The 17198-nt window shown below is 38.4% G+C and overlaps 1 protein-coding gene across 2 annotated transcripts in view; it reads left to right on the top strand.

Annotated features, from left to right (window-relative positions):
- LOC139980005 (stromal interaction molecule homolog) overlaps window positions 1-13200 on the top strand; it is a 41600-nt gene extending 28400 nt beyond the window's left edge. The window contains exons 8-15 of one of the 2 annotated variants that reach the window (XM_071991334.1): window positions 605-803; window positions 2032-2199; window positions 2780-2880; window positions 3632-3780; window positions 5047-5166; window positions 6214-6412; window positions 7272-7480; window positions 7933-13200. In XM_071991334.1, the coding sequence (XP_071847435.1) occupies window positions 605-803; window positions 2032-2199; window positions 2780-2880; window positions 3632-3780; window positions 5047-5166; window positions 6214-6412; window positions 7272-7480; window positions 7933-8072 (1285 nt within the window). In that variant the 3' untranslated portion in view covers window positions 8073-13200. The remainder of the gene's footprint in view (window positions 1-604; window positions 804-2031; window positions 2200-2779; window positions 2881-3631; window positions 3781-5046; window positions 5167-6213; window positions 6413-7271; window positions 7481-7932) is intronic. The other variant, XM_071991335.1, reaches the window with a different exon arrangement.
- The last annotated feature ends 3998 nt before the right edge of the window (window positions 13201-17198 follow it).

A 17198-nucleotide genomic window follows, 5' to 3' on the forward strand; every position in this document is an offset into this window, starting at 1 on the left:
CCTGTCATGAACACTTCATTGGATGCATTTTTGCACTTCCAAAAATTGTTTGCCCCCCCCCACTGAAAACTGTTGCCTTGCCACTCCCCCTCCCTACAACTCTTAAAATTCTGGTATCACCAGTGATCTTGAAGATTAGAACTGGATTGTACCATTTGCACAATCACGTTAGCTATCCCCAAGGTATGTCGATGGTGTATAGCATAACTCTTTGTACCCGTCAACCAAACCAAATTCATGGTACAGAGTGCTATTCTGTACTCTAAACCTGTACTGCTGTACTCAGACATGTGCATGGTAAATAGCCGCTGAGTGATTGATTCCATGATACGTTAGCACTCTGCTTGACCAAACAATTGGCTGCCAAATGAGCCAATTTAAAGTAGATTACTTTCTGTTTGTCACAACCAGTTGCTTGTGATAGTTTTTGTTTTCCTTCAACCTTTTCACATCAGTGACCATTGAGGAAATCTCTAAAGGTTGTGATAGGGTTTGTCATGTCTTTGTAGTCATGTAATATTGCAGTGTCTTTGTTTAAACGATGTACTTTTTTTTCAATTCTCATACTAGTTCTTTTTTCTTTTTCTTTTCTTGTCTCTCGTAGACTCGATGCCGCGAGGGAGGAACATGAATGTGCGGTCAGAGAGAAGCAGTATATGGAAGCCCAACTCAAGGACGAGATAAACAAAGCCAAGAGAGAGGCCGAGAGACTTAGACAAGTCCGCAAGTCTGACATTGGAAGTGAGAATACTCCCGAACACAACGAGGAAAAGTTGAGATTGGCTGAAGAGGAATTAGTACAGGTATTGTTATGTCGTAAATAGTAAGAGGAATTAGTACAGGTATTGATATATATATATCAATATAAGGGAACGACCCCAGAGGCTCGGACAATAACGTATTATATTTCACAAATAATTCCATACCACTCAGTGGTGCTAAGAAAGTATGTGGTTTAGCTATAACTAGGTAGCAAGTTCTTACATGTTGTGATCCAGCATCTTACTAATTTCATTGTGACAAATTTGCCTTTTTACAACTTGCCATGGTGAATACTACCGCTGAAGAGGAATTAGTACAGGTATTGTTATGTTATAAATAGTAAGTTTATGTTTCAGGGAACGACCCCAGCGGCTCCGACCAAGACGTGTTTATATTTCACAAATAATTTCACACCACTCAGTGGTACTAAGAAAGTATATATGTGGCTTTGCTATACCCTCATTTGCAAGTTGTGATATGTTTTTAAATCCATCATCCAGCATCCTACTAATTTCATTGTGACGAATTATTTTCTTTTATACAACTTGCCATGTTTGAATACTCTCACTGTAATTTCATCATATTTATATTATTTGTTATATCTATTTATACATTATTAGTGCAATTGTTGGCGGCAAAATAGAATGAGGTAATGTTTTCTGTGGCTGTAATTTGGCTTTTGGAAAATGTTCCTGGTGCACTTTTTTGGTGGCCCACTCAGTTAACAGAGGCTGTATTTTGGCTGTAAAGTGGTGAATGTGGAGTGGTTTCAGTACAAATTTGCAGTTTAAAAGGAGATATTGGAAAGTTATAACACAGGAAGAAATTATTACGTATAAACCTATCAGGGTAGCTCATGTTTCCTTTCGTTTTGTGGTTCAATCGCAGTGGCAGAGCATCAGTACAGTCAGGGGGGCCGATGCCCCCCCCCGGACTCAAATGGACTGCTGGCGCCCATTTCAACTTTTTACCACTTTTTACTTATTCGCGATTATTGACTTTTTGATTGTGCTCTCATCTGCCTATTGCCATTTGTCACATTATCTGCAAATTAAGCAAGGATCGGAAGTGTCATTTCCGGCGATCTAGGGAGTATCTTTACTCAAAAAATTTCTGTACGCTCTGCGCCAACCTGTGGTGGCGCACCGCTTAGATAGTTTCAAAAGTGCCCCTACAGACCATTCTCGCCCCCCCCCTGACCAATACCCCTAGCTCCGCCACTGTTCAATAGAAATAGTCATTATTGTCCCCTCCTCTCTTGTCTTTCAGGTGAGGAGTGCTCTGCAGGAGACAGAGCGTCAATTGGATGAACTGATGGGCTGGTCCCCTCCGTCTCTCCTCCAACAGTGGTTGCAGCTGACACACGAGGTAGAAATGAGACACCACACGGTCAAGAAGAGTATCGCAGAGAGGCAGCTCCACGAAGCCAAAGAGGTGGTGAGTCAAGAACAGAATTGATGTATTCTCAGAAATAAGTCTCGTATAAGGTTAGGTCTCCTTTTAGCATCGAAAGAAATATTCTGGCATGTCTGTGGTAAGGCTGTCATTCTATTTGCCAACCCCATCCCTTGCAGAGGGAGTTTAATTTCGGAAAAAAAAAAGGTTTTAGTGACATCAAAAAGGAAAAAAGGGAAAATTAATTTCTTCAAGAAGTGAATGAGAGATAGAGAAATAGCTGATTGTTGCAACCTTAACATGAAGTGTTCTGGGTACTTTTGTTGTAAAGCTCAGTTATGTAAAGTACCTCCTTTCTGGTACATTTGCTGCTTAAATTCCCTCCCAAGTTTTGGAGCCAGTTACAGGTACCCCTCCCCCACCTCCCCCCTCCCCCTGTTATACTGGTGAAAAGACGCTGGTGACTATCTCCTTTCAAAAGGAGTAAGAGATGTAATTGTATAACATGTGAACAACAGTTATGCTACCATTAAGATCAGTAATTCTTCCTCGAAAGAGTGAGAATTGAATGACTGTAGAGTTTTACAATTCACTGCAATGTTCTTCTTCTCTCTGGTTTCAGTGCCTGAAGTTGAGAAGAAAGAGAGGAACTTTAATCGGGGCTTTCAGAATGGCCCACACCAACTCCATGGATGAAGTGGAAACGAAGATGCAGAAAGCCAGGTTAGCTGAATGTAAACGATAAACAAAAAGCTCTGTTTATTCGCTTTGTGGATCGGATTTCCGTTTTGTGTTCACCTTAAAAAAATTAAAGACAAGAATCGCCAGATCAGCAACTATAAGCCCTTTGCCGATTTTTCAATTTGCGTTCTGGTATCGAAGATAATAGATGAGGACGTCGATCGAATGTCTTGTGGAGATTGTTTTAAGCATTTTAGTCAAATATCAAAGTCCAAATGTCTTCTTTTTTTTAAATACTGTAATACGAATGGAAATCTTGTTAGTAAATTATGTCCCGTCTCACAGACTTGCCTCTTTGCCATTTAATTGCATTTTCCCATCTCTCAATCGCATCTGATCTGCTCCTCTTGAAGAGTACACCCCTCCCCCCCCCCCCACACCATGTTTGTTCTCATGTTTGTTGTCATGAGAATGGACTTCTTCTCCCATTGCACAAATACTGAATTAATGAATGCACAGTTACTTATAAATAGCGTCCATTTATCTGCTCGCAAATGTCCGCAGGAAATGTCCTTATTTTTGAAGGAGGATATAACATGTCAAATAGGTTCACCCTTTGATTATGGAAATGTACTCTTCTTCGAATATATCCCTTACTTTGTACCTACTTTCTGTTATAATAACCTGAATTGCAAGACAGAAAGATATAATTGGTTTTGAATCACTGTTATTTCATGAATGTGGATTACTTTCAATTCATTACTTATTGTTTTTTTTGTGTGATTTATTTCAGGTCGATACTTACTGAGGTCACAACAGAACTTAAAGAAAGAGCCCATCGTTGGGGTCAGATTGAAATGCTCTGTAACTTTTCGGTTGTGAGCAACCCCGGTTTTACAGTACTAGCTGGCGCTCTGGGCTTACAGAACATTATTGAACAAGGTTAGTGCGTTAACCTTGCCTCTGGATCCCTTAATTTTTGATAAAAAACATAACTGGTTCTTTAATTTCAGGGAAGAGATCTATCTGCACTTTGCTTATGAAAAGATTACTTTCCTGAAAATACAGGATTTGTAAAATCCCAGAGAGATATTTATTGCTAATTTTGAATTCAAAACATGAATTATAATTTTTTTTTTTGTGGAAGTATTGTAATGAATTACTCCATTTTCAAGTGGACTCAAGTCAGTGAAAGTAATTTTCCTACCTTGGGTGTGAATCGGTTGACTCGGGTCACTGTACCGTCTATGGTAAAATTAGCAATATGTCACTAATGGATTGTAGTCTTTTTAAATTGGAGAATGTTTGTTATGAGTCATGGCTTGGGTCACTGCATTTCAAGAGTGAATTGACTCGAATAAGTTCCCTCCCCCCTCCCCCCTCCCCCCCATCATAGAGATCATACAGTGACTTGAGTTCATGACTTGACCCGAATCGGGAAGTAATAACTGGTAATGACTCGACATCACCATAAAATGTAGTGACTCGTTATAACGTTTGGTATTCTAGAAGCGCTAGTTGTCATAAATATTGTCTTTATATCAAATTAATGAAGTTGTTAAAGCATTTTGCGGTATCTTTGGTGTCTCCTGCTTGTATGAACACGAGATACATTTTATGTTGAATTAATGTTCAATGTTTAATTAATGGTACACCAAAACAGGCTGAACATTTCAACAACTTGAAATGGTATGTTACTTTTCATCTCACCGTAGACCTGCATCTCTTTTATCAGCAAGGTTCATCTCGCACTTTGTTTGTCGATTAATAATACTCTACTCTGAAACAAATATTATCAGCAAGTGATAAGGCTGGCTGCCAGTTGAGAAGTTATTTAGTCGATGTGTTCGTATGGAAAATATATGAGTTACTTGATGGACAAATAAAATGAAAGGATGAGAAGTTTGCTAAGCTTGTAAATATGTCCAGATTATTCCAACTCAGTTGCTTTAAACTGCAGTTTACAAGGTTGCTTGGTCATTCAGTACAAGTATTGCCCACAATTAGCTAAAGTGGAATTCCGAGCCCAACTTAGTGTTAGTGAAACGTATAAAGTTGACTACCAGACAGGTTGACTACAGTAGAAGTACAAGTAAAGGACTGGTTACAACCTAATGTGGAAATGATTTTGATTAGCTTGGTTAAGAGTTCTTTGGAAATCCTTGAAAACAGTTTCTTAGTAAAAATGATACCTGTGTTCCTTCACAGCTCGATCAAATGACCCATCCAGCATCGTTGGCAGTGTCTCTCATATCTCAGAGTCCAATCCATCGATGGGAATTGAAGAATGTGATGATGATCTACCACCAATACCTCCAAGTAGCATCGGTAAGTCCCAGGTACCACCATTACCTCCAAGTAATATAGGTAAGTCCCAGGTACCACCATTACCTCCAAGTAGCATAGGTAAGTCCCAGGTACCACCATTACCTCCAAGTAGCATAGATAAGTCCCAGGTATCACCAATACCTCCAAGTAGCATAGGTAAGTCCCAGGTACCACCATTACCTCCAAGTAATATAGGTAAGTCCCAGGTACCACCGATACCTCCAAGTAGCATAGGTAAGTCCCAGGTACCACCATTACCTCCAAGTAGCATAGATAAGTCCCAGGTATCACCAATACCTCCAAGTAGCATAGGTAAGTCCCAGGTACCACCATTACCTCCAAGTAATATAGGTAAGTCCCAGGTACCACCGATACCTCCAAGTAGCATGGGTAAGTCCCAGGTACCACCATTACCTCCAAGTAATATAGGTAAGTCCCAGGTATCACCAATACCTCCAAGTAGCATGGGTAAGTCCCAGGTACCACCAATACCTCCAAGTAATATAGGTAAATCCCTGGTACCACCGATACCTCCAAGTAGCATGGGTAAGTCCCATGTACCACCAATACCTCCAAGTAGCATAGGTAAGTCCCAGGTACCACCATTACCTCCCAGTAGCATAGGTAAGTCCCAGGTACCACCATTACCTCCAAGTAATATAGGTAAATCCCAGGTAACACTTATACCTCCAAGTAATATAGATAAGTCCCAGGTAACATGTATACCTCCAAGTAATATAGGTAAGTCCCAGGTACCACCATTACTGTCCAGTAGCATAGGTAAGTCCCAGGTACCACCATTACCTCCAAGTAATATAGGTAAGTCCCAGGTACCACCATTACCTCCCAGTAGCATAGGTAAATCCCAGGTACCACCATTACCTCCAAGGAGCATAGGTAATTTCTAGGTACCACCAATGCCTCCTAGTAGTCTAGCTAAGTCTCAGTTATTGTATTAAATATTGTAGTATGTTTGTATTGTATTGTTTTACAATCTATTATATCGATTACTGATTGTGTTTCGTTCTTCGTCTCCATTGTACACAGTGGGTGGTAGTTCAATGTCGACTTACACATCTGCGCCCACCATCCGAAGCAACTCTACCGAATACCCAACAAGCAGAGTTCGTCCCATGAAAACGACGCAGAGTTTGAACAACCTGGTCGGGGGCGCTGTGGCCCCGGTTCGTCAGCAAGGGAAACTTTCAAGCAATACTCCTCCAGCCAGTTTTTACTTAAATGACAGGTTAGTTCATCACCCTGCAAGATGTCCAGTCTTCTTCTCCTGTTGTTCTCACTTGCAACTATATTACACTGTTATTATTTAAAGGATTTTGATGAGTGTACTGTACTCTGCCTCCAGGGTACTTTTCTTGAAAAGCTTTCCGACCTATTTCTTTTACTGAAAGAGCTCCCTCCATAGTTTTCGAAAACCCTTAAATCCAGTTTTCAGAGTTTGATTACCAAAATGCATTATAAAAGTGATAACCATTTTATGGATGGTTCCTTGGATCCTATGTAACCCTACAACTGTGTTTTCTTCCTTTTTATCGCAGAGATCTTTGTCATGAGAAATATTAGTGAAAAACAAACACTTTGTGAACGTTTAATGGTCACAAGAAGAAAAAAATTAAATATATATTCTTACTGGCTGCAAGTATAGACAGAATTGTTGTGACACTCGTGTGCATAATTTATCCCTTCATTATGAGACACCCCAGGATGGTACACATAATGCAACCTACCTCACAGTTATACCCCAACCTCGCCGTCTGCGCTCTAGCACCCAATCATTGCTCTCTATGCACTCTGTGTCCACTAAATCTTATTGCGAGCGATCTTTCCAGTACTCCTCAACCCTCCTTTGCAATAAACGCCCACTCAACATAAAGAATGTCGTGTCTGTGGAGATTTTCAAAACTGTTTTGAAGACAGACCTGTTTTCATTGTTATAATTGTTATGTTTACTCTTATTGTATATTGTGTACATATCTTTCACTTTCTTTTGTACAGCACGGCGAGATATTATTTTGAGTTGCGCTCTATAAGAACTGTTTATTATTATTATTATTATTTACCTCTGGGTATGTGACTTTTGTTAACAGTGGGTCTGAAGGCTACAGTAGACAGGATTCTGATGTCAGTACGACCATGACTAGCAGTACTACAGCAACCACTCCAGAAGAAGAACCATCCACCCAGAGAGAGAAGAAGGACCAGCGATCCCCTCCGAGGGGGAGGCTGCCCTCGTCAGTCTCGGACTCGTCCCTGGTGTCGGCACTTCATCGAAACGGCAAAGGTACGACACAGACTGGTGAGTCTTCTCACTCAGATGTTTCTGCCTCTCCACTACTCGATTGTCAGAGTTTTAAAAGCATCTACATTCTCCTCATAGAATGTTGAGATGTAGGGAGAATGGATGGTGGGCCAGGGTGGTGTTTATATATTAGAAAAATATACTCCTGTCAGCTGCTGTGATACATGCATGGACCCTCTTTAAAACATTTGCAGAGCAGTAAACAAATTGTTTTCCCTTCCTGACTTGCAGATGGAGGTTAAACTTTATCAGAAAACAGCAACCAGTGTGCTAATGATATCTTTTATAACAACGAGTGAAGGAAAAAAAAAATTAACAAATTGTTTCCATTATTTGGCTCAGTGCTGGACCCTTTATTCAGCTTTGCTGTCAATTTGGGGGTTCTTAATATTTACTTTATATTGTTTTTCAGTATTTTTCTTTCTCTTTTTTTCTCATTTCTTTTGTAGATGGTAAAGTCTCGCATGACAATCTGGACGACGACGATACAGGGTCGATCGGGTCCGGGTCCGATGTGGACGAGAAGAAGAAGAGGAAGAAATTCTTTCCGTTGGGCCGCAAAGTCAACAGAGTTGCCAAAGCCAGCTGATCAGATCGAATAACGATATTTTTCTTCTTCTTTTTTTTTATCGTCGTGTCGTGTAAACGATTTCTCTCGGAAAGGACGGGCGGAAAAACAGGATCAAATGTGACACTCTGGGGATGAAGCGAGTTAATCTCACTGCGATATGTGCAACGCCTGCGGTGCGGTTACAGAGGATGAAATGTCACTTCTTGCTGGTTTCCCATCTCTTCAGACATCTTTCAGATTATGACTTCTGAATTTTACAGGTTTCATGAATTTCTGACTTTAATGTTTACACGAATTATCCCTGACTCTTGCGAACTTCCTCTGAATTAGATGTCAAATGAAAGTTTGGCTCCTCTGAGATGCGTGGATTTCCTGACTAAAAAACGTGGAATGTATATCCCTGGCTTAAATATCAGTGAATTTCCTGACTAAAATGTTCCTTCAATTTCCTGACTTCAATCGTAATTTTTTTTTTAAGTAATAGGTAAAATAGATGTTACATTAGGTCAGCATAATGTAATGTAATGCATGTGTTATTTCAGTCACATTAAAGCATTGTTGAAGTACGGTTTTGTGAGGCAAAAGGGATAAATGTGTTGACATATGAATCATGGAATACATAGTACGGTATGACTTTGGGTGGTAAGGGTCTCTGTCGTTTGCTTCATCAGTGCAGTCAGAAGGGAAAGTTTCCAAATAACAAAAGAGAAGTCTGCCCTCTATTTATCTCCATCTGACCCAAAGACCCATGATGTACTTAATCGACAAGTATGTTTGTTACAAATTTGAACGTAAAGGCTTAAGAAACAAGAAGGGTGAACCACCAATGACAGAATTGAACCAAATTGTCTTGAACCAAATTGAGCTATTTCTGGCCTAAACAGCAACCCTTGCTTTGTCTTAATCTACTGGTTGAAATGACCTTTTATACATTCAAAAATTCCTGAAAGGAAAACGAGTGCGAATAATGGGACCAAAATAGTCCCTATTGGTTCTGTCAATGCAGTTCTTGGGTTAAACACATTTTCACATGCTATGAAAACCTGTACAGAGTGACGTCACATAGTGTACTGCTGCTGCCTGATCACATCTTCTCTTCAGCTTTTCCTTTGTGAAACATGGCATGTACTCAGTTCATGACAACGAAGGACATTTATCAAGAGCTAAATGAAAATTGGTTTCAGCAAGCTATAAAGTTTGAAATATTTGAATGCTCTGTACTATTTTTTCCCCCTTTTTTTATTTGTATTTGAAAGTCTCCAGGTTTTCATTCGCATTCTCTGTCTAAGTGGGGAATTATGTAACATCAATGTTGCAGTCGTAACAAAGATTCAAATGCCATGTAAATACATTTTATTGATTTTATCAATGAACTACCGTCGATAAAGGAAAATTATTTTAGTAATCAGAGGCTGTTTGAAGTAATACATCTTGTGTTAAAGCATATCGCCTTCCATATTATCTCACATTGTCATCTCATTATGTAATTATTAAAAATCTCATAAACATTGAAAATATTTAGATTCCTAAAGTTTATAGAATGAATAGCTTCACACTGTGCTTAGGACTTTTGCAATTTTCAAATTTAAATATAGCTACACCAGTGGAAGAGAATCACTTCATTTCAACCCCATCAATTCACACATAGAACGGGGAACTCAGAAGTTGGTTCTTTGCTTTTTATGGGTCAAACGTTCGGTTATGGGATCTAGGTAAGGTGGCCTTTAGCAGTCATTTAGAAATAATTTCAGAACAATATGAACTTATAGACAAAATTTTCCAAAGAATAAGTCTGGATACACTGATATATGAAAGAATAACTGCTGAGCGAGACAAATAAATGGTTTTAGAACAGCTTGGAAAAATGTTAATCATGCAAATATTGGGAACTGTGGTCATACAAAGACTTGTACATACGATGGACTTCAAGTTTTTGCTATGATTTTGTGCAGGTACTAGTTCTGCGAGATTTTGATGTTCATAAGATTCAGTGTACAAATCTTTCTAATGCAGAGTACAGATCGTGTACATGATAGAGAGTAATAACAGGTGATGGAATTTATTTCATCTATTTATTGTAATTTGCAGAATTATATGAAGGAATATGCGTATAATCTGTAAACGAGAGATAACAGGAAATTTACGCTTAAGATATAAATAAATAATTAAATGTAAATGAGAATTTACTATGATCATCAGATATCGGCTGGTGCGGATGTTGAAGGCAAGCCACCCTTTCACCCCGCTAGTAAGCCCCTTTGGGATCAAACAGTAGTTTAGAAGCTCAATACAAAGAGAAAATTGTATTGTTAATAATATTTTGTTTGTATCATTTGTCAAGCTTTAGACTTAATTTATTGTTTTCTTGTTGTTGTTTGTTTGGTTTTGTTGCTATTAATGTTAGTATGTTATTTTACAGGTAAATATGTTAAGTAGAAGTAAAGTGGGTAAGGAGGTTTGAATGTAACATCCAGAGGTATAGTTGCTGCTTTCAGGATATCAAATAGGTGAAATGCATCTTTTCAGAGATAGTTGTTATCTGTGATACACAGATTACAAGGTTCCTGATGGTGGCACCTTCTTTTCAGGTTTTCATCGATGTCCAGGGATTAAAGATTTGGTTTGGTAACCAGATTTGGAACCAAATTATTTTTTTGATAATTACTGTCAACCAGAGTTAGCTGTTAAGTGTTTCTTGGAATGCACAAACGCCCTCAAAAAAGAAGCAAATTCCGTCAATTTTGTAGAGTTGCTGTAGACGACCAGGGTGAATAAGACAAAAATTAGAAAACACATCATACTCGCTGTTTATCTGTATATGGTTACAAATCTGACATTTGTTTATTGTGATCTAAAAATAGATACTAGTAGATGGTCTTTGAATTTTGCATCGATTTTAGTCAAGCATTGAATACTTCATTACTGATTATCCCATAAAAGTTGCAGTTTGTTAAGCTCCACTCTAGCTAAGTTCCATTTGAAGGGAGGAAAGGAAACTGTTAAGATATTTAAAAATTAGAAAGTATGTTAAGGTTTCTGAGCTACAAATGCTTTTGTTTTTTCTCTTCTACCCATCCTTCATCAAGAAAGCATTCCAATGTTGTCTTACCTCCACCCACCCCCCCCCCCCCGCTCCCCTTCCAAATAAATAAGCATGAAAGGTCATGTTACTTTCAAATTCAAGCTGAAGATTTAGGACAAATTCTGTCCTGTTTAGGAGCAGCATTTGTGTATAGAAACCACCTGATTGGATTTCATTCATTTCTGACGTATGTTTTGGTGGGAGTAAGTTATAGAGGAATAAGAAGAAGTCTTCAACTTTATAAACAATTCAACATTTATATGTTTTTGGGTGTTGGGAGCCATTTTGTTGCCTATAGCAACAAGCAATCATAGGTCTCTGTTTAAGCCGAAAGTATTACAGGTCCATTATTATTTTAAGTATTGGAAAAGTGTCAAATCGATTCACCTTTCGTTTCTTCTTTTTTTAAACACGCTTTACTTCCTTAGCCTAGCCATTCAATGTATCTGTTTGTATTTGGAAGGCAAGAGAAGAGAATTCCAAGGTAAAGTTTTGTTTTTTATTGTGAAATTTAGTCAAAACAGCTGATATTTTTACATCATCTCGTAATTAATTGTCAACACTTGCGTTGTAGTGTAAAGAAGAATACTGTTTTTATAGGTCTATACAGAATCATTTCTGACCAGAAGCTTATAAAGCATAAGTGCTGTCAGGAGTAGCAGTGGCAAAAAGTCAATGATTAGAAATTGAGAAGAAAAATATTCAAAAGCCAACTCTGTGCTGGTCGTTCGGGATACAAACAAAAAAACACCCCAGATCTCATGAATCATTCTCCCTTACTTTCAGAGAGTAACAAAAGGGGTTCTCTTAGGTGCGTTTTAGAGAATTTTTTTTCCTGATTTTCGAAAGATCCAAGGATAGATAAAAACCAGGTAGAAGAATTGAACAGTGATAAGTTGAAATTAACAAATAGAACAACAGTAAAGATTAATTAAGAAAAAACCCTTCTGGTTTCATTGTGTTCTCCATTTTCTCATGATATGAAATGTGTTTGTTGTAACTTTATGTGATAACAATCACTGTTTGTTGTCTTTTATAGTCATATCTGCTCATCTTCATTTTGAAAGGTGAGGAAAGAAACAAAAATGCCACTCTGGGTTTTCCATGGTTGACGTACCCCTTTTTTTAGAAGTGAATAGCTAACCCGTCTGGTGTTTGCATTTCTTGCAGTAGTAGTGTGTCATACAGCCTATTGAAGGTGTAATTGTGTTCATGTGTCCAGGTATAACCGTCTAGCTTGTAAAGCCACGGTATGACTCTGGAAAGGTAGTGTGACCTATGAGTTTGGTCCATGTTGTGTGTATGCTACTTAGCATCGTTGAAGAGGCTGAATGTCAAAACACTGCCCCTTTAAAGGAAGTGATGCCATCCCTTTAAAAAAAAAAGGAGAAGTTAATGTTGTTAAATTAAAGGCCTACCTCTAGGTCGTGATAACATAATTTTGGCATGATGAACCCTGAGCTTTGCGGGCGGCGGATGAGGGTTCGGTGAATCTAAAAGAGGGCGCTAGTGTGTCTATGTCACTGTTAAATTCATGGATATCAAATATTTTTAGTTGTTACCAATTTGTATCTGAAGAACCTTAAATGTAATGGTAGTGATCCTCCCATCCTCCACTAAATCCACCCCCCCCCCCCAATCCCTCCTTAGCCCTTCACCCACCACTCAAATGTACATATATTCACAAGTGACCTTATGATAAAGTGTGTGATTTCTGTCATTGTTTATAACCAATTGTCTGCTCTAAACTGTAATATTGGAAGGTTTTGCTCGGTTAAAACTCGGTGTAAAAGGTTTCTCTACTTGTGGCAATGTTTTAACTTTGTAAAAATATATGGTATGTGTTTACACCGTTAGTTAAATTTGTAATTGTTGCATAAAATGGTGTCTTATTAACTAAATGATTCCTGTACACTGCTAATATATACACAGTCGCATATTCAGCTAAGTGTTCAATGCCATTCGCAGTCAAGAGATTAAAGCTAGGAATTACTATTAAATAGTTGAGGGTTGATACATTGTTGAGGAGTAATGAATAAAGTCAATGATATCATATCTGTAGAATGCTCTGCTTTTTGTTGTTACTTTCAAAGAGTGGCAGAAGGGCCACTAAGTATGTCAGTATCCCCTGGATCACTAGAAATCTATGTGGTAGCAACTGAGGTAAAATCAAGGGGGTGGGGGGGGGGGGGTTGGGAGGGAGGGAGGGGGTTGGGAGGGAGAGGGGTTGGGAGGGAGAGGGGTTCAGTGGTGGTAAACTGTATGTTCATTCACTAGCATGTGTAACCATCCTATACTGTGTTGCATCATTACCTTGCCTCTGTAGGTTATCCACCAAGTTTATTTAACAGTAAGTGAAAGACTATTCTGAGAAAAAAAAAACAGAAATTCTACCATCATTAGTGTATGTGGTAAAGACAACTGTTGTGAACAACCAAGTGAACCAGCCCTCTCTCCTTACCACACCTTGCCCTAATAATCCCACCTTCCACAGCCAGGAGACACAACCTCTACCATCATCATAGGTCTATTTGATATAGATAACTGTTGTAAACAACCAACCCTCCCTCATTAGCTCACCCTACTCACCCCACTCTACCCAGCCCAGCCTCCACAGCCAGGAGACACAAACTCTACTATCATCATTGGGTCTATGTGATAAACATTACTGTTGTGAACAACTTCACGAAGTAGCGAAGAAAATCTTATTCCATTTGGGAGATATCACATATTTAATGTTTCTAAACGTACAGTGCTGAAGACTTGAGCAAGTCTAAATATGACGTCATCAAGCCACACGCGCTGCATTTTTCTTTTGTGTTGTAGTAATTCTTCATTTATTATGATTATTTTTTTGTAATGTCGATACGGTTTGCAGATGTTGGAAATAAAAAATATTGAAGTTTTTAAAATGACAAACGATAGCATTGGTTTCAATGTCAACAATGTTAACATTTTTTATCAGAAATATGGAAAGAAAAAACTCACAGATTGGCAACGCGAGTTTTGAACAAGTATATCTCCCTCATGGATCAAGATGTTTCTTAGCTGTTCAGCGGAGTTTTTCATCAACAAAAGTATTATTTTGTAAGCTAAAAGATGATATTTAGGGGTTTTTTTTATCTCCTACAAGAAACAATAGATCAGTAACAATGTAGTTAACAATAGACAGAGGGCTTTGGTATTGTTCTCTTTTGTTGTCCCAATACAATGGTTGCTGCTATGATGCAGTTTGCTTTCATTTTACTTATTTTCTGATATTAATGGCAAGTGGTAAAGTGTATGTGAATATGTCATATATAAAAGTGATAAATACAAAAGTGGGTTGAAAGAAGCAATTCTGATTTTTGCGTCTTTTTTCAATATATATATTTTTTGCCATGTCAGTTTCTGATTTTTTCTTCTTAACCACAGGTAAGATAATTTTGAATCTTTGAGAAGGGAGAAGTGTAATATCACAACCCTCCCTCCTTCCTCCCCCCCCCCCCCGCAGTCCGGATCCGTGTCTGCCCGGTTTGCGTAAATTATACCGTTTCTAATACCGCGGTATCGGTATATTGCTGCTCTAATTCCAATCAATACAAGACTTAACCGGAACAGATGTGCCGTCCTGCCTTGAAAGAATATCACATTGATTTAAATATACATATTAACAGCTTTTAAATGATTAAAATATTCTAATGATCTCTAAAAAAATTGCCGCTTCCTAATAATTCTCCCAAATATAATGTCTGTAAAGTGAAAGAGAAGACGACGAAAAAAACTTTATTTGATATTTCCCTGGTGACGTATGGAGGGAGGGAATCCGATCCAATAAATTGTACCCAATCAAACTTTCCAGGTTTGCTTACACAAATCAAGGAGCCAATATATATTTGTTTAAAATACTCGTATAACGTACATCAAATTAGTACAAGGTAACATTTCTTGCAATATTATACATTTTCGAAAGATGTCCTTTGCATAACCGCTTTTCGTTTGGTCCTGATGTTGTTTGCATCAAAATACTGATTCAAGTTACATTTCAGAGGTGTCAGGGGCTTAGCGTGCGCACTGTGTTATAAATGGAGATGCCGTGGGCAGGGTGGGTAGGGAGGGGATATGTGCAATGTATTCATTAATTCAATTTTATTTCAATAAAAGGATACAAAGAGATGGGATTAACCTAAGAGGAGAACATCAATATAGACAGACGTATGAAACAGGGGGAGGGGTAGGGAGGATGGGTCAGAAACGTTAGGAATCCTTAAATAACAAAAGAGCTTTCTAAACCAACTTTTAAAGTTAACAATGGTATGTAAAGACTTGTGAAGGTCGCGCAATGAGTTCAGATCTCAGGACCTTAGAAATAGATAGGCCTACAAATGCTGAGTGGAATTCAAACGATTTGCACGAATGCTGAGAGATTTGCTGAACCTAATGTAGTGCGCTTGTGTACGAAAGGCAGATTGAAAACAAGAGAGGTGGAAACACATAGGTGTTAGAGCCCTATTGCTAAATTGAACCGTGGAGGTAAAACATACCTCCATGATTGAACATTAATGTTGCAGTTTGATGACTATCGATGTCTTATATGTGGAGGGTATCGAGTTTACGAAAAGAGGATTACTCTGAGAAAGAGAGGAACACCTTATGACGTAACACACTGTGCTGTGCTGTGCCTGGAGTGTCTGCAGTCGCACGGATGGTTGTTGGCCCATACAGAATTACAGTAAGGTATGTATAAGCTATAGTAGGGTTTCCCTAACTTTACCCCCCCCCCCCGAACCCCATGTGGGTATCAGAGTTGTCCACGAACCCCCCATCTTTTCGAGACACGATCTGAGTCATTATTATACTATAATACGCATAACAGTGTTTCGTAAAAGATCAAGTTCATAGTGTAACATTGTGAAGAAAAAAAAACAAGTGATGAACAAATATTTATTATATATACTGCCATGCGTACGTACACCAGCTTCACCAAAGTCATGCGGCTTGTGGATGTTTCATAATTCAGTTATTTATCACATGGACGGTACGGTACTACTATGGCAACATATGCGTGTGGAACGCGAAAAGAGTTTGTCGATATAGGTACGACATTTGTACATTACTAAATTATATGATATATCAGATTTTAGTTCAACAAAAAGTACTCTAGTTTTGACTTTCAGAAACGTCTCACGAACCCCTGGGATGGACTCCACACCCCCTGGGGGTTCATGCACCCCTGTTAGGGAACCCCTGAGCTATAGGATAAAGGTGTTATAAATAGAATGGAGAATTATTTTTTGGTGGGTTAATACTCAGACGGTTGAGAGCACCGACTCCTTTAGGAACGTTAAAATCAATGTGGAGCTGCAAAGTGAATTTTTCATTAACATAAACACACCTAGGAATTTTGGGCAACATGGGAAAATACTAGTGACGTGGTTGTTATAAATATAAAGTCCCTCGTAGCTTGATGGGATGGACATGTTTCAAGGAGAGACATCACAGAACAGGTCTTTTTGAAAACAATCTGCATTCCCCCCCCCCCCCCCCTTCAAAAGTAGCAGTAATTATTGCTAATGGGACGGGCCCGGAAGAGTAAAAGGTTGGTGTCGTCAACATATAAGGAATGAAAGGATTAAATATGAGTGAAAGGGGGCGGGGGGAGGTGGAATTACGAGAAAAAATGATCCTCTATTTGATGGTCCGATTATTGACCGAATACTATATTTGCATGAAGTAATTAAGACACAATTAAATATCGTATATAATTTTTAATATTTTTAAGATATTTTCTTTCTTTTCTAGTTTTATTTGAAATTTTGAAATTTTCATGGAGTTTTTTTTTCTCAATTGTTGATACTTTTATTTTTTGCTTCAAATTAACGAGATAAATAGAGAAGGGCGCGCCTAGAATCGGGACTTGGGTACAAGGAAAGTTATATTCAAAGCCTCAAGTCGTTAAAGGATTTAACGCCCTAATGCAGTTACACTGTGATATCATAACAGACCGTAAATATCCATCCAGAATATTTAAAGCAAAAAAAAACCTTCTTTCTTTGTGATTACATTTTCTTAACCTGTCTGTA

Source organism: Apostichopus japonicus, chromosome 14, assembly GCF_037975245.1.
Source record: "Apostichopus japonicus isolate 1M-3 chromosome 14, ASM3797524v1, whole genome shotgun sequence".
Classification (NCBI taxonomy): Eukaryota; Metazoa; Echinodermata; class Holothuroidea; order Aspidochirotida; family Stichopodidae; genus Apostichopus; species Apostichopus japonicus.